A 27,221-nucleotide genomic window follows, 5' to 3' on the forward strand; every position below is an offset into this window, starting at 1 on the left:
GCTGGCCATCTTTCCTGGAAGTTTGAGCTGAGATTCCTGTATTGCAGGGGTTGGACTGGATGACCCTCGGGGTCCCTTCCAGCTGTACAGATAATAAGAATATACACACCTGCATATTCATGTATGTTAATGTAACAGTCTTTTTTATTTTATTTTCCAATCTCATTGTTTAAAAAAGCTCTCAAGTGACCTGGTCCCTTCCAGTGATTATAAGTGATTATAAGTGTGCCAAATCCCATGCATGCAACTTGGCCATGTGGGCCTTGCAGCAATTGGGGAATTTTCCAGCCCGTGTCTATGATGACACATTTCTCTCCACAAACTTTCTGTTTTGTTTTGTTGGGGCTGTTTGAGTAAGGAAGGGATTTCGAAGAGAGGCAGGCACACAATTCAGCAGCTGCGGACAAGATGTCATGTGAGAGTAGGGCTGGCATATTTCAAAATATGAAAATCCAGACAAAAAGTTGGCAAAGTTGTTGTTGAGCAACCCTAGACTTACTGTTCTTACTGATTTTGGGCCTTTTTGCAGGTTATTTAGGTGGCAGGGAGTGAAAGGGCAGGTGCTGGGAGAGCAACAGCTAGTAGCCACCAAGGGACCCCCAAGGGTCATCTAGCTGAACCCTCTGCAAGGAAGGGATGTGTTTGCATTTTTTTTTTTAAAATAGAGTACAATATTTATTTGCAGGTGAGTGGGTCCTTTCTGACAGATGTGAGAAGGCTTGCAGTGCGTGCAGAAGGAAAAGAGAAATTTCCTGGTTGCACAATAACACAACCCAGAGATGTGGGGCTTTTTTCTCTTGCAGATTGTGCGGGTATGGGGAGTGCAGAGAGCTGGCCTTCTTCTGAACTCCCTCATTTCCTGAAGGTGTGTGTGCCTAAGAGATGCCAGTGGGCTGGCAGGCGATGGGTGATAGGAGATCTGAAGGGCTGCCCCATGGGAGATGCCCCTAAGGAACCCTAAGGAATCGAGATAGACTGCCTCTGGTGCTGGAGGTTTCATAAAGGCACAAGCCTCTAGGATCAGGCCAATGGGGGCCCATCTGGCCCACAAGCAGGATTCAAACACGAGACCAGCCTCTGATAGACCTCTCCTCCATGAATTTATTGAATCCTCTGCTGAAGCCGTCAGGGTTGGTGGAATGTGTTCATAATCCCCCCCCCCCATAGACTATTTGTTTATTGGTAAGTGACTTTCTCAATGTTTTGCAACATCATTTCACTTGAGGCAGATCTAAACCATACATTTGAAGTTCATACATCATTACCATGGGAACTGCAGTTTTCCCTCTTACACAGCTGCCTTGCCCAGCTTGCTTAACACACTACAGTTCCCAGGATTCGGGAATCCTGTGCTTTAAATATCCCTGCATTGCAGGGGGTTGGACTAGATGACCCTTTGAGATCCCTTCCGTCTACAGACAAACGCCGGCTCCCTCAGTCTGAAAAGTGAGATGAGTGCCGCACCCCCATACTTGAATTTGCCTGGACTTAACTGTCTAGGGGGGACGCAGGTGGCGCTGTGGGTTAAAGCCTCAGCGCCTAGGGCTTGCCGATCGAAAGGTCGGCGGTTCGAATCCTTGCGGCGGGGTGCGCTCCCGCTGCTCGGTCCCAGCGCCTGCCAACCTAGCAGTTCGAAAGCACCTCCGGGTGCAAGTAGATAAATAGGGACCGCTTACCAGCGGGAAGGTAAACGGCGTTTCCGTGTGCGACTCTGGCTCGCCAGAGCAGCGATGTCACGCTGGCCACGTGACCCGGAAGTGTCTCCGGACAGCGCTGGCCCCTGGCCTCTTAAGTGAGATGGGCGCACAACCCCAGAGTCTGTCAAGACTGGCCCGTACGGGCAGGGGTACCTTTACCTTTACCTAACTGTCTAGGGGTCCTTTACCTTACAATTCTATGATTTTATGAAATTTGCTTTCAATGTTAGGTGTTAGTTAGGACACTTCTCCCTAACAAACTCATCTTTCTCTCTTCTGCAAATTTCATTTGCAAATAGGTAGCTCTGCTTTCAAATGCCGGAAAAATGAAAATTCTACCCCATACCTGCAACTGAGCAGCTTTGCTTGTTGCTTCTATAGGATATTTTGTGTTTTTATATATGCTGCAAGCCACCCAGAGTGGTTGGGGAAATCCACCCAGATGGGTGGAATATAAATTTAAAAAGAAAGGAAATAGCCGGTGTTCAGCCCTTGTAAACAGCGTCTGAGTGGAAATGCCCCTTCCGATCTTCAGGAGGAGGGGGGGTTGTGGGATCACGACCCGCCCACACTCACTCTGCGAGGCTGGCGTCAGCCTCGCAGGAGACAGGGATTCACCCAATTAGCATACCCTGTGGCGCCAGCCAATTGGCTGGCGGCAGGGGCGGGCCTTCCTAGGGCCACTTAAGGTCAGGGCAGCCCCTGGCTCGCCCCCTTTCTTCCCTGGAGACGACGCAGTTTCCCACCCACCCGCCCTTTAGGTTTTGCCACTGACCTTGCTATGGGCTTCGGCTGGTCGCCGCAAGGGGCCTGGTAGGAGTTTTTCCATTTGGCTAATTGGCTGGTTTTGTGAGCCACTTGGTTTTTTCGCCTACCTCGTAGCAAATCGTCACAACTCCCTCGGTTTTGGCGGTAGGCATTGGCCGGGGTATTATCATGCAGATGAGGTTGGGGGGGAGGAACGCCATCACCTCCCCCAATGCTTGAAGGGTAGTTCGTTAAAGGACTCCGAGGGGCGACGCCTCGTCCGAAACCTACGGAGGCTAGGGCCTAAAGCGCGCCCCCGAGCGGTAACCCCTCGGGGAGCGCCCAGGGATATGCATCTCGGGTGGCTCCCCCTGTTGGTGTTTAACCCTTCCCGGTCAGACCGGATAGTCGGTTAGGGCCAATGCCTAAAGCCAATACCCTTCTTTCCTGTAATCAATAAAGTTGTGGCCATTTTCGCCCATTAACCTAAAACTCTGTGTCCGTTGTCTTCATTTATTCCACCTGTGGGGGGGAGGGAATAGCCACACAATCACTGACTGTCTGAGAAAAGAGCTCAAAAACTCTTTTTGTGTCTGGATTTTCATTTTTTGAAATATGGCCGTCATGGATGCTTGACAGATGTCGAGGTTGGAAGGACACCCTGGGGGTCATCTAGTCCAGCCCTCTTGCAAGGCAGGAATCTCAGCTCAAGCACCATTGACAGACCCAACCTTTGCTTAAAAACCTCTCGGCAAGCATTTCATTTTCCAATATTCTGATCATTTCTATTTTTAGATAAGTATTTTTATTTGTTTCCTTGATTTCGGGGCGGGGGGGCAGCTGCCCCCTGCCTACGCCCAGGACCTCGCCCTCTGGAAGACTTCCTCTTGCAGAAACCCCAGGTTATTTTTGTGCCCGGGCTTCCTGATCTCAGGGCTGAAAGGACGCAGAGAAAAAGGGGGGGGGGAGAAAGAGAGGGAACTTGGAGCAAGAATTGCACGTGCCCGGGCCCTTCTTTCCACCAAACAGGTCACCTTTGATAAAGAAGAAAGGGATGGGGGGGCGGGAAAGGGTGACGCCTCCCTCTTTCATCGCTGGCTTCATAAAACTCCTCGCAGGTGGCTTGCAAGGAAGCTCTGCGAACAGCTGATCTCGACTTTGCAACCCGGGCAATTCCTCTCTCGGCTTCCCCTTTTGCTTCTTCTAAGCCGAATTTCTCTTTTTCCTCTCACCTCGGGATCTCAGCCTCTTCGCTGAACCTCACAGGACAAATTGCTCACTTTCTCCCTTTTTATCCACCTGGCTCCTTTGCTCGTCTATTCATTCATTTCCTTTTGAACTTGCTATCACCTAAACCAGATTTTCGTTTTTTCAAAAGAGAGTGGCAGAGAGGATAGAGTAGACTCTATAATTGCAAGATATAGGTTATCTTCTTATTTGATTCCTACTTTACAAACACCAATTCTGGTGGGGTTGTGTGTGTGGGGGGGGGGGGTCTTTGCTGACCTTTTATCCCTGAGAGATTTTGGGTGGGTTTTATTTTCCTGGCTTGATTCCTTCGCCCTTCCTTGGGTGGGGGGCTCTCCTTTTGCTTTCCACACTTTTTTTGTTTCTGTTTAAATAAAACCTTTGCTCCTTTATTCCTCGCCTGCAAACTTTTTGCTATTCCAATGTATCACATCTTGTGGTTAAGTTGTTTGCTATCCAGGCACCTCCAAATCTTGTAAATAGTAATTTGTGGAGATTTTCTCTCTCTCTCTCTCTCTCTCTCTCTCTCTCTCTCTCTCTCTCTCTCTGCATCCCTCCCCCCCCTCTTTCACCCCACTTCCTGTACTGAGCAGAGTTGGACCTTTACTCCCTTCTCCCCAAGGACTGAAGCTCATTTCTCTTCCCTCTGCTGTTGTCCTTCCACCCCTCCAAATACTCCTCCTTTTTCTTTCTCTGCTGGACCCACCAAGGGTTGCTCTCTCCATCTGCTGTGGTGTTGGTCCTCTCAGCTGCCCAGTATGGCGCTAGGAGGCGGTTTAGAGGTCTTCCGAGCAGAGATGCTCACCTTCAGTTTATGGGATTATGGGGTCTTTGCCTTGATGCTCCTCATCTCCACCAGCATCGGCCTCTTCTATGCCCTCTCCAAAGGAGGCCAGAAGACTTCTGAGGACTTCTTCACAGGCGGGCGGCAGATGTCGGCCATCCCCGTGGGGCTCTCCCTGTCCGCCAGCTTCATGTCAGCCATCCAGGTTCTGGGGGTCCCAGCCGAGGCCTATCGCTATGGGGTGAAGTTCCTGTGGATGTGCTTGGGGCAGCTGTTGAACACACTCCTGACCGCTTACCTCTTCCTGCCCGTCTTCTACCGCCTCGGCCTCACCAGCACCTACGAGGTGAGCTCATTGCTTGGTTTCCTTTATTGCAATTCTTTTAAAAAATGTATTTATCAGTTTTTGAGTTTTACAATTTTTTGCAGCAAATCACAGTGCATAAAATACCATGAAGCATACAAAACCATGTAAAAGGTTCAAACATGTCATGCATTTTAGTTATCCTTTCCCACTGCATGTTCCAATCAATCCGTGTTCTTTTCTTTTTCAATCTTCTCTGTTAGGTTTACACTGCTGAATTTACTCTAAACCTACTAACGTCTTAATCCGTTCAAATTTTTTTTTTAGATATTCCAGAAATCTTTTCCAATCTTGCTTAAAGAGTCTTTCTTCCTGATGTCTTGATTGCTTTGTTGCATTTCTGTCCCAAGATAAACCACATGGTGGTTCTTCCGCTCCTCATTTAGTCCCCACAACAGCCCTGTGAGGTAGAGCAGGCTGAGAGGCAGAGGCTGCCCCCCCAAGGTCGCTCCCACTGAGCTTCATGGTCGAGTGAGACCTCTTCCTAGCTCAGTCAGTAGAGCAGGAGCCTCAGGATTGCAGGTTCAAGCCCCACGTTGGGCAAAAGATGCCTGCATTGCAGGGGGTTGGGCTAGATGACCCCCGGGGTCCCTTCCAACTCTACAAGTCTAGAATTCTATGACTTGAACCCTGGTCTCTTCCAGCTCCTGGTCCTCATTTAATCCCCACAACAACCCTGTGAGGTAGGCTAGTGTCCGCCAGGTCACGCCTAGTGGACTTCATGGCTGAGTGGGAGGACTTGAACCCCGGTCTCTTCCAGGTTTTAGATTGTGCTGTGATTCCCGCATTGCAGCAGGCTGGGCTAGCAGGCCCTTGGAGCAATTTATGATTCTATGATCCATTGAAGGTCTTTAAACAGGGCTCCTTCCAACTAGGAGATATCTGTGAGAGTTTGGACAGGCATCTGTGAGTGATTCTTGGCAGGGAGTTGCCAGACTCCTGCTTGTAGGCTTCCCATCGGGGCAGGAGGAAGGGCTGGATGGGCCCCTTTGGCAGATCCAGCTGCTGCCAGGCTCTTGTGTCCCCAAGGAACCTTCCAGGCCAGAGGCAATCTCTCTGGATTCCTAGGTTCTATGGGGTATTTGGCCCCTGTGAGAGCAGGGGGCTGGCTCTGTCCAATTCTGCAGATCGGAGAGGTGAAGTGTTTATTGTGGTTTGACCATGTGAAGCACCTTGAGACTTCCTCCCTGACATCTCCACCCTCTGGGGATCCCTGGATCTGGACTGTTTTCACGCACTGATACCCCATCCTGTAGAATTTTATCAGTTATATTTCACCTGCACAATTGGAACGAATTTCTGGAACCAAAATGCCTTTTCTGTGCAGCCTGAGCAGGATCAGTGAACAATGCAATAGTGAATTGTTGTTGCTTGTCTTCACTTCCCCCCCCCGCCCTGCTCAGAGTTGAGAAGAATATTTTTACATTATGAATGGTCCATGTCTCCGGTATAGAGGCTAATATATATGCAGACTGTTCCTGGATTAAGTGACTTCCCTTTAAGATATCACAGCTCTTAACCCAGTTCAGGGTCGTCCTTGGAACTAGTCAGATGTTTAACTGAGAACCAAGCACTGCCAGCCCATCATTTGAAAAATAAGATTTTAGAGCCATCTTGCCCCCAAATGGCAACTAGACATTCCATTTTGGTTACTGCAACCTCAGTTTAGGGAGGCTGAACTGGTTGCTGGCTGCTGCTCTGCGGGTGAGAGAAGGAGCTCTGAGCGAACTTTAGCTGCTTTGCACCCAGCCTTCCAGCAGCCAAGTGACCTCAGGATAAACCGAGGTCAGTCCTTTTGCACAGCACTAATCTTTGTACCGTCTCCTGTGGACCTTGTGGTTTTGTTTGGGTGCTTGTGTCACTTTGGCACAGTTAAAAACATACCAGATGATTTGTGTTGCCTGCTCAAAACAACCTGAAACAAAACAGAGTAAAAGGCAAGACCTTGACCCTAACACTGGGTGATCCTCGCACTCGCATCCCACTTGCGGGTTTCCCATAACAGGAGGCTAGACTAGGTGGACCATTTGCCTGATCCCCAGCCGGGGTCTTTTTATGTTCAGAAGGGCATTAGGAACGCAGGAAGCTGCCTTAGAATCATAGCATTGGAAGGGGTCTGAGGGTCGTCTAGTCCAGGGGTCTGCAACCTTTAAGACAAAAAGAGCCACTTGGACCCGTTTCCGAAGAAAAAAAACTGGGGGCCGCAAAACTCGTCATTATAAAAATAACTTTTTTGTCACTTTTTTATTATTTCTTTGTTTGACCCCTCAGAATTACTCCTCCTCATAGAAATAAACGTTAAATTAACAAGTTACCTTTTTTGTGTGTGTGTTCTTCACTCCCCTTCAAAACAGTGACCAGCGTACATGCCCCCTTCCAATGCAGTGACCAGCGTACATGCCCCTTACAATGTAGCGGGCGGGCGGGAAGGTGACGTCGGGACGGTGCGTGACTAACGCACGCACTGCCCCCATGCGACGTCACAGCCAGTACAGCGCCCGCCACAGTGGGGAGTGTCGGGGCGCACAATGCGCTTCCTCCCCTCGCTAGTATCCGCCCCGGAGCCGCGGCAAAGGTGTAAAAGAGCCACATGCGGCACCGGAGCCGCGGGTTGCAGACCCCTGGTCTAGTCCAACCCTGTACAATGTAGGAATCTCGGCTAAAGCATCCATGACAGATGGCCACCCAACCTCTGCTTAAAGAAGGAGGAGTGTCCTGAGGGAGACAGTTCCATTGTTGAACAGCTCTCACTGTCAGAAAGTTCTTCCTGATGTTTAGTTGGAATCTCCTTTTTTTGTAACTTGAAGCCATTGGTTTGGGACCTACCCTCCAGAGCAGGAGAAAACAAGCTTGTTCCCTCTTCCATGTGACAGCCCTTCAGATATTGGAAGATGGCTCTCATATCTCCCCTCAGTCTCCTCTTCACCTGGCTAAACATACCCAGCTCCTTCAACCATTCCTCATAAGGCCTGGATTTGACCATCTTGGCTGTCCTCCTTTGCACATGTTCTAGTTTGTCGATGTCCTTCTTAAATTGTGGTGCCCAGAACTGGACACAATATCCCAGGTGTGGTCTGACCAAGGCAGAATAGTGGAAATACAAATTTCCAGGATCTGGACATAAGACTTCATGGAAGATAAACCCCTTGGGCCAAGATATTGCTTTGGATGTGTGTTGCAAGAGCTGAGCTGCCCATGAAGCTGAGCTTTGCAAAAGGTTGGCTGCAAACCCAACTCCCTCAACCATTCCTCATCAGGTTTGGTTTCCAGACCCTTGATTATCTAGGCTGCCCTCCTCTGCACACCTTCCAGCCTACGGTAAATTGTGGAGGGTCTTCTAGTGTTCCCTGAGTTCTAGTGTTAGGACAGAGGAAGGAAAATGCCCCTCTGCTCACGATCTCCAGGCCCAGCTTGGTTTTACAAACCCACGTGACCACATGCATGTTTCCAGCGCACATGCCCATGCGCTGCAGAGGCCTCTCCCAAACCAGATGGCAGGACAAGGGTGTTTTCCTAGCGTATCTTGAGACTCCCAAAACAAACCACCTCTTGACTTTTGAATCAGCCCTGTCTGAGCACCCTCTTGCAGAGCAAACATATCCAGACCAGCTGAGAAGAGATTTTGGCAGCAGAGGCAGCCTTGTTCTCACTCCGGGAATGTTGGCCAGGAATGTGCCAACGTGTGTAAAATTTACAAAGCAAACATAGCCCATTGGAGCTCTCTCCTCAGTTAGGTTCCTCGTGCTTCTGATCTAAAACCCCGTTTTTGCAGCAATTTGCTATTTTCTTTTTTTTAACCCTACCACTGCATGCAATTTTACTAATGCTTTAGAGCAGATTTCTCTCAATAAACACATTTTTGCTATCACTTTTAGAATCATAGCCTTTTAGAGACATGGGTCTTGAACCTACAATCCTGAGATTAAGGCTTTCATGCTCTACCTGCAGAGCTATCAGAATACATTTTTCTACGTTATATTCACCCATGAATCCATGTGGCACAGTGGGTCTGGCTGTTCACCCAAAGGCTGGTGGTGCATTGAAGGGGGTTGGACTGAATGACCTCTGGGGGTCCCTTCCCTTCCCCCTCTACTATTCTAGGATTCTGTGATATCAAAGGTGTGACTAGGTGCAATGTAGTTTCCTGTGTTCCAGCTAAGTACAAAACCTCCAACATTTCTCTGATGAAAACAGGCATGTCCTATTAAATAATAATAATAATAGCAATAACAATAATACCGTAATAATTAATTTTATTATTTATACCCCACCACTTATATCACAGGCACTCTGGGCAGCTTCCAACATATATAAAACATAATGAAACATTACACATTAAAAAAAGCTTCCCTATCCAGGGCTGCTTTCAGATGTTGTCCAAAGGTTGTCTAGTGACTTATCTCCTTGGCTCGGGGGTTGCATAACTCCAGACCCCCCAACATTTCTCCAGAGAAAATAGGGACGTCCTAAACAGTGGCGGAGTTTCATGCTCCGGCACCGGAGGGTGGAGAGCAGGCAGGGTGGGGCTGGTGCGCGTCCCAGGGGCATGGCGCCCAGCAGGGGCAGGGGGAGCAGCTGCCATGGCACCCCCCCCCCACGGGATCGTGCTGCCGGGGGCGGTGCACTCCCCCCGCACTCCTCTTCCTCCGCCTAAAGGAAAGCAGGACATTTCGGGATCAAATCAGAAATCGGGCCGGCGTCTGTAAATCAGGGAGTTTCCCTGGAAAATAGGGACACTTGGTGGTCTGAAAGTACACAGTGGATCACATTTAGAGGAATGTTGCATATACAGGATTATGTTGTTTGCCCCGGAGACATTTGATGCTGTCAGGCAGATCAACAAATGACTCAAGGAGCGAACCTCAGGTCTGAGTCACCTGTTGACTGATTTCAGATTTACCGTAATCCTCCGCATCTGGACTAGATCCCTGGGATCACACTGCGGTGTCCCAAAGCCCTGCAGTCATCTTGTTTGCATTGCATAGCAGCCTGCAGTTAGCTGGGATTATTGCTATTTTTAAAGAAATTGGGGTTTAGGAACTGCCAATCTTGCAAAGTGGTTTGGATTGCGAAAGAGAAGGGCTGAGAGTTTCCCTACCTGTCGCGCAACACAAGAACTTGTAGCCAACAGAAACTGAGGCCAGATAAACGAAGAAACCGTCTGCACACAGCACGTAGTTGAACTGTGGAACTCCCTGCCACAGGGGGGAGTGAGGGATTCCAAACTGGATGGCTTTAAACTATGCTTTTTTTCTATTAAAAAAAAAGGTTAGGGGTACTCTAATTTTCCTACTCATATTGAAATACTGCCCCTCAATGAGGCCAAACTTAGATTCACAAAATGTTTGGCGGTATGCGTACCCGTTTGGAGTCCGCCATGCTGGAAACGGCAGGAGGGGAGAGATGCTCTTGAACCCTGGACTTACTTCCGGGTTTCCCTTTGGGGCATCTGGTGCACCACTGGGAAGACAGGATGCTGGGCCAGGTGGGCTTCCATTGGCCTGATCCAGCAGCCAGGCTTTTCTCGTGCTCTTGTGGAGCCTCCAGGCCCAGAGGCAGTCTATCCTGCTTTCCAGGTTCTATGGGGTATTTGGCCACCATGTGGACAGGACCCTGGGCTAGATGGGCTTCCATTGGCCTGATCCAGCTGGCTCTGGTTATCTTCTTATAGAACTTCCAAGTCCAGAATCAGTTTACCCATATTCCTAGATGCTTAGGGGCCTTTGGCCACTGTGAGGACAGGGTGAAGGACTAGATGGGCCTCTTGGACCTGTGTTCTCACATGAAACCCAGGCAGCCAGGCCTCACCTGACGCACAAGCCACCATCACAGATTGGATGCTTTTGCTTGCATGGCTGGGCAGGGAGCCAAGAAGCACCATCAAGGGCTTTCAAAGAGGCAGAGAGCCATGTAGCTTTGGAGTGAAGGTATCTCAGGTGGGTTGAGGAAGCCAGCCGTGGAAGGATGTGGTGCGCATTTGCGTATGGTAGTGCCGCAGATGAGCCGATGTGGAAGCTTGGTTCCACAAGGAGCTCTCAAGGACATCACAGCAATGTGGAAGGTGCCTCATAATCCAGGTGGACCCGTAAGAACATCAGAGGAACCCCTGTTGGGTCAGGCCAAAACCGCAGACCGTTGAGCTAGAGGTGAGAGAAGGCTCAGGGGCAAAGTCCCCAACCCTGCACTTCTTGACCTGGTGAAAGGCGAAACACACACACACACACACACACACACACACACAGTGGGGTGTCTCTGTGTGCTTGCAAAATCAATAAACAAAATGTGTGTGTGTGTGTTTTGGAACAAGGGAGGCAGTCAGCTGAGATGCTGCCGGGAACGAAGACTGCTTACTATCTTTGGCAGGGAATGGCTGAGCTGAAAGAATGATGGAAACAGGTGGAATCCTTCCATAGAATCAGAGGATTGTAGAGCTGAAAGGAACCCCAGGGGTCACCTAGCCCAACCCCACGCAATCCAGAAACCTTTTGCCCCATGTGGGGCTCGGATCCATGACGCTTGGAGTCTCGTGCTTTGCTGAATGGGCTACCCGTGCCAGAACACTAGTCTTTCCCCACCAGCCTTCACTGGGGGGGGGGCCCTTTGGGACTGAATCGGGGACCTTCCACTTGCAAGGATGCCACCACCCTTCCACTGAAAATAATTTTAAAAAAAGATTCTCGTCCACACCCTTATTAGAATCATGGAACTGGAGAGTTGGAAGGAACCTCAGGGGTCATCTCGTGGTCCAGCCCCCTGCAAGGCTGGGATCTCAGCTAAAGCAACCATGGCCAATTGATTCAATAGGAACAAAGGAATCTCCCTTGTAGCCTTGACCCATTCACCACAGTGTTGCCTAGACAGACTGGCAGCTATGGCTCTTTAGGGTTTCAGATTCGGGGGTCTCTCCCTGCAGCCCTTCCTGGAGATGCCCCTGGGTGACCTTCTGCATGCAATATAGGGGCTTGACTGCTGAGCGAAGGTCCTTCTTCTCCATGCCCTTGGCTCAGTGGATAAGAGCACGAGGCTCTCTATCTCAGGGTCATGAGTTCGAGCCCCATGTTGGGCAAATGATTCCTGCACTGCAGGGGGTTAGGCTAGATGGCCCTTGAGGTCCCTTCCAACACTACAGTGTTACCTGAATCTACAATTCTAGGATTCTTCTTAAACCAAGATGAGGCTCCTGCCCTCATGTTTCCGAAAAAAGGAGGGATTTAATTGCAATCTGCGTCATACCAAGTTAGATTGCTAGTCCATGTAGCTCAGTACTGTCTCCACTGGCTGGCAGCAATAAATCACCCAGACTTCAGAGAAGAGGTCTTTCCCAGTCCCACTTGGAGATGCCACCATGGGACTGATCCTGGGACCTTCTGCCAGCAAGGCAGTCACTCTTCTGAGAGGAATCTCCTGTGGAGACTCTTTGGAAAGATCCCACTTGTTCTTCTCCCTCTCAACTCTCCATCTTCTCTCGGCAGTACCTGGAAATGAGGTTCTCCAAAGCAGTCCGCCTGTGTGGGACGATCCAGTATATCATTGCCACGGTAAGTCGCTGGGGGTCTGCTGGGCGGGCAAAGAATCTGTGGGAGAGAGGAGGCCAGAATCAGGGCAGAAGCTGAAGCAGGAGAGGAGGGGTCAAGGGGAGAGAGGAGCCTGGCTGGGGAAGAAGCCAGGGGGTCTCCCCCTCCTGCTGTGACAAGCTCCCCTCCTGCCTGATCTCCCAGAACCAGGAGAGGCATGAAGAGGGTGGAGGAGAGGTTGGCTTGGTCTTCGATTGCTTGGGGAAAACCCTGGAAGGGAAGAGTTTTGGGCAGTTGACATGGACTGGTTGGATGCAGAGGAATGGGGGGGAGGAAGCAGCTAGGGAACCCCCAAGGGAAGAAGGCTCAGAGCCGAGGGACTGCAGGTGGGACGACAATGAGTGGTCAGAGGAGGAAGAGGGAGCAGACGGGGGGCGGGGGGGCGGAAGAGGTAACAGGGTATTAGTGAGCAGGTAGAAGCTGAAGCAGGAAAGGAAGGAGGCCGAGAGGCAGAGAGGAGTCTGGCTGGTGAAGAAGCCAGGGAGTCTCCCCCCTCCCGCTGCAACAAGCTCCCCTCCCCCCCCCCCCCCCGGTCTCCCAGAAGCAGGAGAGGTGGGTTTAGGGTAGCACAACTGGGCGCTATGCTGCAGGGGACACCAAAACAACACTGTAGAACGGAGTGCAAGAAGTGGGGGGGGGGACACACACACCAAATTTTAGCGTTGCACAGGGCACTGTTGAAATTTGAAAGCCCAAAGTCCACCCCTGTTTCCTCCAAAGTTCCTTCTTCTAAGACATGGATGCCGATGTTGAAACAATTCCTTCTCCCCATCCAACACAGATGCTGTATACCGGGATTGTCATCTATGCTCCAGCCTTGATCCTCAACCAAGGTCAGTTCTGTGTTGTCTCTCAGGTCTGGAAAGCAAGCCAGATGAGGAGTGGTTGAGGGAGTGGGGTCCGTTCAGCCTGGAAGAGGCCTTGGACACCAGAGCCGCCTGCAAATAGCGGAAGGGCTCTCGCATGGAAGGTGGAGCAAGCTTCGTAGAATGGCAGAGTTGGAGGGGCTCCCTGGGGGTCGTGCAGGGATCTCAGCTGACAGGGGGCCCGTCCACCAGCCCCTGAGCTCACAGTCCTTCCCTTTTGAGGAGCAACACTTTTGCTTCAAGACCAACCTTTCCTCTTGGTTATGTCTCTAGTGACTGGGCTGGATATCTGGGCCTCCCTGCTCTCCACGGGGATCATCTGCACCTTTTACACAACCATTGTGAGTACGATTGGATGGGCTCACTGATTTATTTCCATTAATTAATTTCTTTCTTTTTTAGTGCTCAATTTCCACATAACAAATTATCAAACTATACAATCACCTACGTAATCCCCCCCCTCCCATGGTCCTCCCTCAGCTCCTCTCCCTGATTTTGCTGCACATATTTTCTCTGCATATTATAAAATTATATATATCCTTACATATCTGTCCTTCATGTTATCAACAATAAATTTGTGTATGTTTATTCAAAACCTGCCAAGGAGTTCAGTTCATTTTTTTTGTATTTTTAAATAATTTGTATAAAGTTCCCATTCCTCCTTGAAGTCACAGTTGTCCTTGTCTCGCAATTTGTATGTCAGTTTGGCCAGTTCTGTGTAGTTCATCAATTTCTCTTGCCGCTGTTCCATTGTCGGGATTTCTTCATTCTTCCATCCTTCTGCTATCAAGACTCTTGCCGCTGTTGTAGCATACAGAAATAAGTTCCTTATTTTCCTTGGCAGGTCTTGTCCTACAATCCCTAACAAAAATGCTTCTGGTTTTTTTGCAAATGTCATTTTAAACATTTTCTTCAATTCATTATATATCATTTCCCAAATTTTTAAAAACTTTCTTACAATTAATTAATTTCTATTTATGCACACTCAGTTTGTGCGCAACCATACACACATACACACTGATCCCGGAAGTGACCTGGAAACGTCACCAAAAGGGGCGGAAGCAGGGGCGGGATGGGGCATTTGCTTAGCTTTGCAAATGTGCTAGCAGTTTTATCGTTGCACCACCTGGAGGGTAAAAATGCACAAACCTGCTTTAAAATAAAAATACTAAAACTAATTACTATGACCTCACCCTTCTTAAGGTAGGCTTGGAGAAACAAGGATGTTTTTAGCAGGTGCCAAAAAGGGAGCAGGGAGAGCGCCTGCCTGGTGCCAAGAGGCAGGGAGTTCCGAAGGTTAGGCACTGCCATCCTAAGTGATGGATGTGCTTGGGGGCTCCCTCTCCATCCGGGGGTGAGCCAAAGTCATCCCTGACCCATTCCGTTAGATACCTGCTCTCCAAGTGGTTTGCAACAAAAGTACCAGTAAAATAAGTAAAATAATAATATAAAACGAGAAAACCACTCTTAAAAATAAGAAATCAGTATGACGCACTGTTCCTGGAAGAATGGAATATTTGAAATAATATTTTGGAATATTTGTAAAAATATCACAATCAGATGACATTATGAGCAGGATTTGGAATATGAGCAGCAGCAGAGAACTGATAATATATGAAAAAGGAGAATATGTCTTGGGTGAAATGTTTATTAGAGTGCAGTGTGTTGTTATTTGATATAATTTTGTTTTATCTACATGCAAGAGTTGGTAAAGGGACAGCTTGAAGGAAAAGGAATTTGCTTAGAAATGAGTGTTAATTTGAGATATATCTGTGAAGTAAGCAGCATGTAAAAGGGTATGAACTGGAATATATCTGAGAGTGGGAAACCAGTTTTTGCAAAAACCTGTATGAAATTAATTTTAATTTCGTTTTGATGCGTTTTAAATTTGAAAATGAATAGAAATTAATTGGCAGAAAAAATAGAATACATTCTGTAAATGGGATCAGATTAAGAATGGGATGGAGAGGTAGACCAGAAGTCAAAGTTGAAAGAGAAGCGCATAACAAATTTGGAATGTAGAATTTATATGTAAAGATGTTAGCATTTAATTAAATAATTGACAGAGAGAGACACTTTTGAAAGCATTTGAAAGAGGAAACCAGCCACGACACGTTTATTTCTCTGTGCGTTCTGCAGCCAGGCGACTTGGGCGCCCCTAACTTTCCCCTCCGTCTTCCAGGGAGGAATGAAAGCCGTGATCTGGACAGACGTCTTCCAAGTGGTGGTGATGCTGTCGGGTTTTGTCGCCATCTTGATCCAGGGGACCATCCTGGTGGGGAGCCCCGCACAAGTCCTGGCCATCGCCTACAATAACTCCCGCATCAACTTCAACGAGTACGTCCTGGGTTGTGGAAACTATAGCGCTGTCAGCGCCATCTCTGGGGGGTCCAGAGGCAGTCTATTGTGATTCCTAGGTCCGTCTTCCCACATTCCTCCCTCTCTGTTTCCCCAGCTTTAACCTGGATCCTCGCAGCCGCTACACTTTTTGGACCTTCATCTTTGGCGGGACGATGGTCTGGCTTTCCATGTACGGGGTGAATCAGGCCCAGGTCCAGCGCTACGTGGCCTGCAAGACAGAGAGAGAGGCGAAATTGTGAGTTGGGTGGAAGGGGAAACCTGAAGGGAGGGCTCATTTAAGCCCTTAGACGCCGGAGGGAACTGAGAAGGAATAACCTGGGGCATCTTTTCGCAGTGGAGCAAGCAGAGACCCCCGACCCAAAGGAGTCCATTTTTGTGTCTGATTTTCCTAGAATCTGCATCTGAGCAGCTTCCCAACTCCCCGTTTCAGAGGGAACAGAAAGTAGAGAAAAGCTGACCCTATTTTCACTGAAGAAATGTTGGGGGGGGGGGCAGAGGGAACTGAAGCCCCAAAGTGGTGGAGGCTGATATACATCATAAGGAATATCAGTCAATCAGTTAGTCATAGACCAGCAGTTTAAAAAAGGCTAAGAATACAATAGTTGCGTGGCAAGTTTCCTCCCCCATATGAAATGAAGACTCAGACACACATTGTTTAAGGTTAATGGGCATAAAAGGCCACAACTTTATTGATTACGGAATTGAAGGTATTGGCCTTAGGCATTGGCTTCTATCGACTACCCGGCATGGTGACCGGGAAGGGTTGAACACAAACCGCGGGAGTCCTGTTGAAGTACGCCAACTAGGATCCCACGGGTGTCACCGCTCGGAGGCGTGCCGGAGGCCCTACCTCTCAGAAAGGGCTTTGTAAGAACAAGCCGGATAAAAGCAGGGAGACGAGTCGCCAACCAGCTAGAATTTTAGTTGTTACTAAAATGATTCGAAGAAGAGCCATGTGTCTGAAATACAAGATTTCATAAAAGGAATTATAATAATGCCTCTCTCAGGCTTGCTGTCTTGATTTATCATGATTTTCCTGCGGGTAATAGCAGATGCACAGAATTGTGCTAAATTGTGTGTAATCAGAGGGTTTCAATCTGATAATAGGTATTTTAAATAGACTGCTTCACATCTCCCTGAATTGGGGTAATGAGCTGTTTGCGGAGGTTGTAATTAAAAGGACAATGGAATAATATATTGGCACTTCCCATGTCACAGGGAAATTACCACTTTTAAACAGGGATCTTATTATTTCTGCCTCTGAGGAGTAGGGAAGGTAGAATTTTAAATCTGGTTAGCATAAAAGCTTTCCTATATTTGGGGATGGGTAAATTTGACACCTATTTTGGCATTGTAAATGCTCCCACATAGTCCTTAATAGGGAATAATCCGAGGGGCGAACAGAGACTCCCCCCCCCCAAAGGGCTGCATTTTTGTCTCATATTTCCTCGGAAGCTGCTGGCTGTTTCTCTGGCCAAGTCTTCTGAGATCCCCATGGCAGATCCCAGGGCACCTGCCAGGTAGTTGTGCTGCTCCGTGTCCCTGAGTCTATAGACTCAAGCTGTATTCCTGGGGAGGCTCGATAACCTGGGGGCACCCTCTTGGCCACCCCACCCAGGTGCCCATCCCACAGCCCCACAAAGCTATCAGCAGCTGGCTGGGCTGTGCTGGGCTGATAAAAAGGTTGGCTGGGGACAGATTGGGAGATCCAGGGCCTTCCTGCATAGACCAGGCAAGGTGCCAGACCTCAGTGTTTCATTTAATCAGGGCATTTATATCACAGCCTTTTCTCCAAGGAGCCCAAGGCAGCTTGCCTGGGTCTCCTCATTTAACACCCCCCCCCCAATGACCCTGGGAGGTGGGCTAATGCCACAGGAGGGGAGAGAGGGCTCTTGTGTTCAAATCCTGCTTCCCTTCAGGGCACCTGGTTGGCTGCTGTGGAAACATGACACTGGACTAGAAGGGGCCATTGCCCTGATCCAGCAGAAGCCCCTTATTACAGAATCACAGAATTGTAGAGTTGGAAAGGACCCCGAGGGTCATCCAGACCAACCCCCTTCAATGCAGAAGTATGCAGCTGGCCCACACGGGGATTGAACCCACGAACTGAGAAGATAGCTCAGTCAGCAGAGCATGGGACTCTTAAACTCAAGGTCGTGGGTTCAAGCCATGCATTGTGCAGAATATTCCTGCCTTGCAGGGGGTTGGACAAGATGACCCCCAGGGTCCCTTCCAACTTGACAATTCTGTAATTCTACAATTCTACCTTGGCACCACACACTGACCAACTGAGCCACCTTCTGGGCTCCCCATCCCTCTTCCAGACCTTTGTAAGCTCCTTAATTGCTTGATTTCCCCTATTCTCCCTGTCCTGGGTTCAAATTTTATTTTTGTCCTCTCTGCTTCCCCTCTCCTCTCTCCGCAGAGCTCTCCTTGTCAACCAGGTGGGCCTCTTCTTCATCGTCTCCAGCGCTGTGGGCTGCGGGATTGTCATGTTCACCCTCTACAAGGACTGCGACCCCCTTTTGGCCGGCTACATCTCTGCACCTGACCAGGTACCCCTCTGCCTCGCGGGGTGGGGCTGGGGGCTGGGGCTCAGAGGGGGCTTGGAAAGCCAAAGCAAACTGCTTGCCGTAGGAAAGAACAAAGGGTCAAACAGGCAAACAAACAACCCCCAACAGAGAAGTTCTTGTGCTGCAGTCGTGCAAAAATGTTATGGGATGGCGGGAGGTAGAACACACATTGGAGAAATGAGAAAGAAAGCAGACGGGGTGGAAATTGCTGAGGTCTGCTTGTTTAATTTAAGAAATGTATTAGTTACCTTGCAGGGGGTGGGCATAGAATCATGGAACTCTTCCAACTTTATGATTCTTTCATTTTCCCTGTTAACAATTCCTGCATTGCAGGGGGTGGACTGGATGACCCTTGGGGTCCCTTTTGACTCTACCATTCTTTGTGCATCTTGTGGCCAGCTTCAAATCATGGCCATCTCCCTGCCCTCCTGCTGCCCCTGAAACAGAACTGACACTTTCTCTCCTTTTCTCTCAGTACATGCCTTATTTGGTCTTGGATATCTTTGAGAAATACCCCGGGGTGCCTGGACTTTTCCTGGCTTGTGCATACAGCGGGACTCTGAGGTGAGTGTGGGAGACCCCCTCTTTGCCCCACGCAGAATAAACCCCCCAAAGAAATTACATTTCCTGCAAAGGAGACACAAAAACTTTGATTCCTGAGTACAGCTAAAGCTATCTAATATTTGAAGCTCTAGGAAAGTCAACAAAATTTATTTTATTGCATCTGCTTCTGGGGTGGAGCATGGTGCCCCCAAAGTCCCCAGCTTGTGGTTTCTCAGGGAGCGTTTCCATTTCAGTTTTCTGAGTATTTCCAGCACTCTGATTCAGTGCAGGATGCTGACCTGAAATTCAACAGCCAGTCTGGTTAGGTTTTGTACACAAATGGCAGTGGCAAAATGTCCTGGGCTCAGCCTGAGGATCTCTAGGGGCCTCAATAGGGGTGGCCCCATGAGTTAGGAACACCAGAAATACACGCCTCACTTTCTTCTAGAACGGGACGGGTGTTGGTTTACGCAAATTAAAACGCTGCAGGTGAGATGCAAAAAGCGAGGAACATATAAAAATAATCACGAATTTAATAGAATTAAAACAATATTTTTACATTGCAGGGGGTTGGACTAGATGATCACTGGGGTCCCTTCCAACACTACAGATTCTAATATGAAAAAGATCTATTAAAAGACACATAATAAAAACAACACAGCACTCTTAAAAACCATTTCCTTTTTTAAAAAAAGACCCATCGAAATAGAACAGGATTCACTTGCCAGCAGAAGGTCAGCAAGGAGGGAGCCAGCCAAGCTTCTCTAGGCAGAGAGTTCCAAAGTTGTCTGGGAGGAGCCACCACCAAAAAGCTCCTCTCCCGCTATATGGGAAGATATAGAGCTTCAGCTAGCCTTCAGGATCAGGCCAAAGGATCATCTAGGTCTGCATTTCATTCCTGGAGGGGCCAAATTACCCCAAAGAACCTAGGGATCTAGATAGACTGACTCTGGACCTGGAGGTTCCACAAGTCGATGGCACCCACCTGAGAGGTGCTGGAACTGCACTCTGGCATTCTCTGGCTGGGAAAAAAAGCACTGCCAGAAAAGCATGGCGTGAGCTGAACAGCCGTCTCTTGGGATTGCTTCCCCGGTGCATTTGATGATAGACTGCTCTTGAAGCTGGAGGCTCCTTCCTAGCTAATTCAGGCTGTTGGTGGCTTTGTCCTCCGTGACACGTCATTGTAGCAGCTGCCCCGTCTTCCCTCCCTCTGCAGCACGGCTTCCACCAGCATCAACGCCATGGCCGCCGTCACCGTGGAGGACCTGATCAAGCCGAACTTGCCCAGCCTCTCCCCACGGAAGCTGACCCTCATCTCCAAAGGGCTCTGTGAGTGAAGGTGGCCGGGGCATCCTCCAAAGCGTGGGGAGGCTGGGCTGGGCATCCCAGGAGACCCCTTGGGAACAAGCATAGTTCTGTCAGGAGATTCTTAATTTCGGGGTTGTGGGTTCGAGCCCCACGTTGGGTAAAAAGATTCCTGCCTTGCAGGGGGTTGGACTAGATGGCCCTCGGGTCCCTTCCGGCTCGACGATTCTACCATCCTAAGCCAATTGTTTTCAACAGATCTACTCCTGAGGATTTGTTCATTTCGTAAAATTTATACACTGCTTGATTGTAAACAAACAAACAAACAAGCAGTCTCCAGCAAGGCCAAAACACTAAAATGGCCAATGAGAAAAATTAGCAGTAATAATAATAATAATAATAATAATAATAATAATAATAATAATGGAAATTGTGCTTTTATTCTTAACATTTCCAGCACTGATTTATGGGACGTCGTGCATCACCGTTGCAGCGCTGTCTTCGTTACTGGGAGGCGGCGTGTTGCAGGTAATAATAATTATTTTTTATTATTATTACTATTTATGCACTGCCCATCTGGCTGGGTAACTGTCTCTGCTTATGACCCCTCCCTCAATTTCTTCTCTATCTTCCACAAGGATTTGGCTCATGTGTTTTTTCCTGAAAGCACAATCTGCATTCGAGATAGCAACAGGGTATTTTGCAGGCCACGCTTCTCCACTATTTTCTTCAGGGAGCCAAACTACTTGAGAACCCAAGAAGAGGCTGCTGGATCAGGCCAAAGTGCCCCCCCCCTCAGTTCAGCATCCTGCACTCACAGTGGCCAAATGTCCTTAAGAACCTGGGAATTGAGATAGACTGCCTCTGGACCAGGAGGTTCCATAAGAAGATCCTAAGAGTTTGGCTGACTGGATGAGGCCGAAGGGGGCCCATCTAGTCCAGCCTCCTGTTCTCCCAGTGGCCAGCCTGCAAGGGAAATCCACAAGCAGGATCTGCGCACAGCTGCTGCTTCCCCATCATCTAGTATTCAGAGGTAGACTGCTCCTGGGCATGGAGGTTCTGCTGTCACAGTAGTCCTCCTTAAGAAGAGCTTGGCTGCTGGATCAGGCCCATCTCATCCTGCACCTGTTCTCACAGGTGCCCCCAAAGGAAACCCAGAAGGAGGTCTTTTTATGATTCCTGTTGCAGGGAGTTCCCCTAACCCTTCTTTTTATCTGTAGCTGTAGTCTAGACTCCTCCTCCATGAATTTGCCCTGCCTCTTTCAAAGTCCTCCAAGTCATTGGCCTCTTGTGGCAGGGAGTTCCGTAGGTAAACTACACGGTCCAGCTTAACTACGCTGCTTGGTGTAGCAGTTCGTCAACAAGCTTGAGAGGGTGGGCTGCGAGGCTTTTAAAAGGACAAATCCAGCCCTTTGCATCAGGCCCTGGGAATGTACTGAGGACCAATGCAGGCTGATATGCGTTCTTGCCAACAGTCTCCAAGGGGCAGCCCCATATGTGGTGCATTGCAGTAGTCCAGCCTGGGAGCCACCGAGGCATGGAAGCTGGCAGCCAGGCCTCTGCCTTCCAGTCATGTGTGTCGGTGGCTGGTTTTATGACGTAGGGAGTTGATTCTCACGCTCAGCCCAGTATTGTCTCATCTTGTTTCAACAAGGAGGCCACTCCACCCGCCTTTGTAGCAACCAGGAAAAGTTTGCATTCACAGATGTGCGCACACACGGCTTATCGGTTTCTGCATTGTATCTCATATGTTAACAACTCGAGCTGCATAGCTGCATATCTGGGAGCTGATTGGCACTTTCAGATTGCAGCTGCTACTTGTGTCTTAGAGGTGATGCGATAGAGGTTTGCACAATTGTGCGTGGTGGGGAGACAATGGACAGAGAAAAGTGTTCCTCCTTCTCTCGTGACATGAGACTCTGGGACAGCCAGCAGAGGATTTAAGACAGATAAGAGAAAGTCACCCTTCACAGAGTTAATCTGCAGAACTCCCTCCCACAGGCCACCAACTTTAAAAGGCAGATTTGACCAGAGGCGGTTTTAGGGCAGTGTGACAGCTTGCCCTGCGTTGGGCGCCTGGTAAGCAGTTGCCCAGCTTTGGGAAGGAGGTGTGAGGCCTCTAACAGAATCATAGAATGGTAGAGTTGGAAGGGACCCCGAGGGTCATCCAGCCCAACCCTCTGCAATGCAGGAATCCCAGCTAAAGCATCCAGGACATCCTTGTGACTTGAAGCCATGGGTTCGAGTCCTACCCTCCAGAGCAGAGCAGGAGAAAACAAGCTTGCTCCCTTGGAAGATGGTTATCCTCTCTCCTCTCAGTCTCCTCTTTTCCAGGCAGAACATCCCCAGCTCCTTCAACCGTTCCTCATCAGGCTTGGCTTCCAGACCCTTCACCATCTTGGTCGCTCTCCTCTGCTGCACACCTTCCAGCTTGACAACCTCGTAACAACAACATGCTTACCCTTGGCTTCTCTGCCCCGCTTTGTGTTTCTGCACAGGGTTCGTTCACCGTCATGGGTGTCATCAGTGGGCCCCTTCTGGGAGCCTTCATCCTGGGGATGTTTATCCCAGCTTGCAACACCGTGGTAAGTCCCAAAGAGGACGCTTTTGGGTGCCTTCACCCTTCATAAAAGGGTGTTGGAAGAAGGGTGCTGTGCCATGGAGGGGCCTTGCAACAAAGCAGTAGGATTGGAACAAAAGAACACAAAAATACCACTAACAATGCAGGAATCTAGATAGACTGCCCCTGGACTTGGAGGTTCCATAAGCACATCAAAGGGTGCCCATGTATCCCAGCATCCGCTTCTCACAGTGGCCAACTGGATGCCTGTGGGGAATCTCCCTTCCTATGCAAAAATTCCTGGGTGGGGGTGGGACTTTAAGCTCAGCAGCAGCATAAAACCCGACCTCTCCTTCCTTCCCAGGGGGTGTTGACTGGGCTTCTTGTGGGATTCGCCCTCTCTTTCTGGGTGGCTGTGGGGGGCACCCTCTACCCGCCCAGCGCCGCCACCATGGGGGTGCTCCCATCCTACGGAGACTTGTGCCCGCTCTACAACGCCTCCGAGGGAGCCAACGCCACCATCATGCTCGGCCCACTGCCACCCCGGAACATCACGGAAGTTGCAGACAGGTGAGATGGTTGTTGATCTCTGGTGCAAATTCAAATAAGTGGCTGGGGCAGCCCAGCCAGATGAGCGGGTTTAAGTAATAAGATTATTATAACACTAAAGGAAAACATAGCAAAACATTTCTTTGCCCAGAGTAGAATTCAGGAGGATTCAGTAGAATTCAGTAATGGGGCAACACCATTTATGGCCTGTAAGAACTAAGGACATTCTACAGTGCGCCTCAATGCGCTTTGGTGCTGTGCAATGTGCTTACAAGCCCTGGGACAAGGTATTGCTGAAGGTTCATAACAAGCATAAGAAGATCTTGCTGGATCAGGTCAAAGGGAGCCGATTTGGTCCTCACAGTGGCCACCCCCCCCCCCAATAATAACCTACGAATTGTCTGCCTGCGGAGCTGGAGGTTCCATGAGAACATGAGAGGAATCTGCCTGCTGGACCAGGCCAAAGGGGGCCACTGACCCCAGCATCCTCTTCTCACAGGGGCCAACCAGGTGACCCTAAAGGGACAAGCAGGGACAATGTCAGGTTCTGCACTTAGGCAGGAAGAGCCAGATGCAGAGTTATGGGATGGGGGACACCTGGCTCACTAGCAGGACATGTGAAAAGGATCTAGGGATCTTGGGGTCCTCTGAGGGTCCTCTGTTCCAACCCCCTGCAATGCAGAAATCTTAGTTAAAGCATCCGTGAGACATGGCCCCCCAGCCTCTGCTTAAAAACCTCCAAGGAGGTTTCTGGGTCACTGTCCCCCCCCCCCCCCCCCGAGTCCCTTCCCCACTGAACAGCTCTCACTGTCAGAAAGTTCTTCCTGATGTTTAGTCAGAATCTCCTTTCTTCTATCATGAAGCCATGGGTTCAAGTCCTACCCTCCAGAGCAGGAAAAAGCAAGCTTGCTCCATCTTCCCTGTGACAGCCCTTAAGATGGCTCTCCTGTCTGCTCTCAGTCTCCTCTTTTCCAGGCTAAACTTCCCCAGCTCCTTCAACCGTTCCTCATCAGGCTTGGTTTCCGGACCCTTGATCATCCTGGTCTCCCTCCTCTGTACTCCTCCCAGATTGCCAACACCTTCTAGGAGCCAGAACTCATTTATTCCCCTTCCTGCGGATCTCACCATCTCACTTCCTTCGCAGGTCGGCCATTGCGGATGACTTCTATGCCATTTCCTACCTCTACTACGGTGCCTTGGGAACGCTCACCACGGTTGTAATTGGGGTTCTGGCCAGCTGCCTAACCGGTAAATTGGTGGGGTGGAGCCATTAGCTAGCTATTAATTTGCTTCATTTGTTTTTTTTAAAATAAGTTGATTCCATTTTTAAATAATATTTTTTATTATATTTCCAATTTTAACCAATCCCTTTAAAATGCAACCAGAACAAATCTCTCATATCTGTTGACACATTCCATGGTGTTCTTTTATTCCCTTATAAAGCTTCTATATTACTGATATTTTATCCATTCTGTACATCAATTCCAAATTTTTAAATGACAAATTCTCATCTGTTGCTATTGTTCAAATCCTGCATACATTTTGACATAACTATGATGGTCCCTCCCCCCTAATATTCTACAAAAGAATACCATTTTAGAAGTTGATTTCAATACTTCATGTTTCATTTCCTTAAAGTGTGCAAATTCTCTCTCCCTCGTGGTTCTGGGTTTTGCTGCAGGGCCTGCGAAAAGGAGCTCAAAGAAGCCAGGCGTGCTCTGGTGGGACGTCATGAAGCAGACCGCCATGGTCTCCCCAGAGGGGCTGAAGGTAGGACAGTGGGGAAACTGGGCACTCTGATAATGGTGGGCAGTGGGCAGTGCATCGGAGCTGCCATCACTCAGCGTAGAGAACAGGGACCACCTGAACCCTCATATTCCAGCTTGATCATCACCATCGCCTGTAGCTGCAGGAGCATCGCTGGCCGTTCTCCAGTTTGGAGAGGCTCATTTGACAGCAGCCTTTAGTGTCATTGTTCCAGTCCTGTGGAGCTCTCTGCCACTAGAGCAGCATTACCTGAATTTGGGTCTTCAGCTGTTTTTGGACTACAGTTCCCACCAACCCTGCCCACTGGTCCTGCTAGCTAGGGATGCCTATTGATCAATTCCTGCTCATATACCCTTACAAGAAAAACAGAAACGAAACAAACAAGGTTACTCTGCCCCTTGCCTTTCTGCCTTAAATCATTATTTGTATCTTCTTTATCATTTCTTTCTTTTCATCTTGCTTGGGTGTAAATCTGGATCCATCCTTTCTCAATGGCTTCCTTCCATTTCTCAACCGTCCGCACAGGATGCAGGGAACTCTCCCAATCTGCAGAAGAAAGCCTTTGGCTCAACGTCTCTGGTGCCCAGCTTCCCGGCCGAGGAGAAGACCCTGATGGCCAAGGAGGAGAAGGCATCATCAGAGCCCTCTGAGGAGAACCTCTGCGTCTGCAACGCTTTTGAGAGCAGCTATTTCCACCTGCTCAGAGAGACCAACGTGTAAAGGGTTGGGCACTTGGAGGCCAGAAGCCTCCTGGACCAGCTTTACTTGGGAAAGGACTCCATTTTGGGAGGGATGGACCTCATTCCACAAAGAGATATTTGTAGATCTCTGGCCAGGCCAAGCTGCAACCTCTGGAGAAATTTGGGCAGGGCATTCCTGTCCTGTTATCAAAATCTGGCCAAGTTGTGCCAACAGCATGGGGCGATGTGGACCCCTGGGGGCTTCTGTTTGTCCCAACTGGGTCCTGTCCCGAGGGAGCTGTCAAGCAACACACTTGGCAATGGCCGAGGGAAACCAGGCAGCCAGGGAGCATCTTCATCAGTTCATTTATTAGTATCAAACAGAAACACACGGAGATCCATAAAGTGTGCTCCCTCAAGGCTTGAGCTGCTGCCCAGGGGGCCTGGTCCTCTCCCCAGAAGCTCGCTTTCTCCGTATCACACCCGTCCTGCTGTCTACGGTGGCTGCCAAGGGACCCCTTCTGTCGATGTCTAGTTTTCTGCTCTCTGACATGGAGGAAACACCTGGTTTTAGGGGAAGGAGGGGGATCTATCAGGCCCTCAAGGGACATCGTATCAACTGGCTCTGGTACTCTCCCTATCACATCTGGCTCCTGTCTCTGTTCAGGGCTGGTGCATCTGCTAGCTCACCCCTGTTCCTTGCCCTCCAATATTTCCCAGTTCTCCTCCTCCTTCTCCTCCTCCTCCTCCTCCTGTTTCCCACCACCAAGGACCTGGGTCCACACTATCTTCTTCTGCCCCCTCCCTGGGCGCCTCTTAGGGTGGGCATCTCCACTCCTCCTCATCTAGCCTGATATCTATTCTCCATTTTCACCTGGAAATAGAGGAGTTTGAGATTGGCAAAGATGAGAAAAAGCAGATGTTGCAAACTGGAATAATAATAATAATAATAGTAGTAGTAGTAGTAGTAGTTTTATTATTTTACCCCACCCATCTGACCTGGTTGCCCCAGCCACTCTGGGCAGCTGATGTATATTTTGCTCTAGGAGGCTTCATTCGGTCAGAATCGAGTCAGCACTTCCAGAGTTAACACTAAATACATCTCTTCTAGTTACAATACCCCTCCCCACCTTCTCACTATATAGAAGGGTCTGGAAACTTCTGTTTCAGTGTATCTGAAGAAGTGTGCATGCACACGAAAGCTCATACCAAGAACTAACTTAGTTGGTCTTTAAGGTGCTACTGGAAGGAATTTTTTTTGTTACATCTCTTCTAGTTAAGGAACCACCATTGCTGCTAGAAGGCTGTGGAAATTTGTGTCCTGGGCTTTTTAGACTCATCTGCCCACGTACTACCAGAAACTAAAGGGGTGCCCTGGCTGCCAGGTGCGAAATATTTCCAGCTCACCTGCCCCCACCATCCTTGCCACTTCTCAGGGCCTCCTGCGTCGTTTCCTTTTGGACCTTGATCCTCCTCCTGCTTGCCTCCACCTGTCATGGAAAAGCCACTCTGTGCATGCTCAGAGGGCCAAAGCTTAGGCTGGAGGATGGGAATCGAGTCTGGCTTGGTCCCTGCTGTGCCCTCTCCTCCATCCCATGTTGGC

General features: G+C 49.3%; 1 protein-coding gene across 2 annotated transcripts in view; it reads left to right on the forward strand.

The window, feature by feature from the left end:
• The window catches only part of SLC5A5 (solute carrier family 5 member 5), a 43,365-nt gene extending 16,638 nt beyond the window's left edge, over positions 1 to 26,727 (forward strand). Inside the window, exons 2-16 of one of the 2 annotated variants that reach the window (XM_079960637.1) lie at positions 48 to 121; positions 4,552 to 4,822; positions 12,313 to 12,378; positions 13,196 to 13,247; positions 13,554 to 13,621; positions 15,463 to 15,617; positions 15,736 to 15,876; positions 18,067 to 18,196; positions 18,690 to 18,778; positions 19,974 to 20,086; positions 20,520 to 20,590; positions 22,561 to 22,647; positions 22,987 to 23,192; positions 24,316 to 24,419; positions 24,853 to 25,355. In XM_079960637.1, coding sequence (XP_079816763.1) covers positions 60 to 121; positions 4,552 to 4,822; positions 12,313 to 12,378; positions 13,196 to 13,247; positions 13,554 to 13,621; positions 15,463 to 15,617; positions 15,736 to 15,876; positions 18,067 to 18,196; positions 18,690 to 18,778; positions 19,974 to 20,086; positions 20,520 to 20,590; positions 22,561 to 22,647; positions 22,987 to 23,192; positions 24,316 to 24,419; positions 24,853 to 24,971 — 1,734 coding nt within the window. In that variant the 5' untranslated portion in view covers positions 48 to 59 and the 3' untranslated portion in view covers positions 24,972 to 25,355. Of the gene's footprint in view, positions 1 to 47; positions 122 to 2,998; positions 4,823 to 12,312; positions 12,379 to 13,195; positions 13,248 to 13,553; positions 13,622 to 15,462; positions 15,618 to 15,735; positions 15,877 to 18,066; positions 18,197 to 18,689; positions 18,779 to 19,973; positions 20,087 to 20,519; positions 20,591 to 22,560; positions 22,648 to 22,986; positions 23,193 to 24,315; positions 24,420 to 24,852; positions 25,356 to 25,463 lie in introns of those variants that run through there. The other variant, XM_079960638.1, reaches the window with a different exon arrangement.
• Positions 26,728 to 27,221: the final 494 nt, after the last annotated feature.

The sequence above is a fragment of the Podarcis cretensis genome (assembly GCF_951804945.1).
Source record: "Podarcis cretensis genome assembly, chromosome: 18".
Lineage (NCBI taxonomy): Eukaryota > Metazoa > Chordata > Lepidosauria > Squamata > Lacertidae > Podarcis > Podarcis cretensis.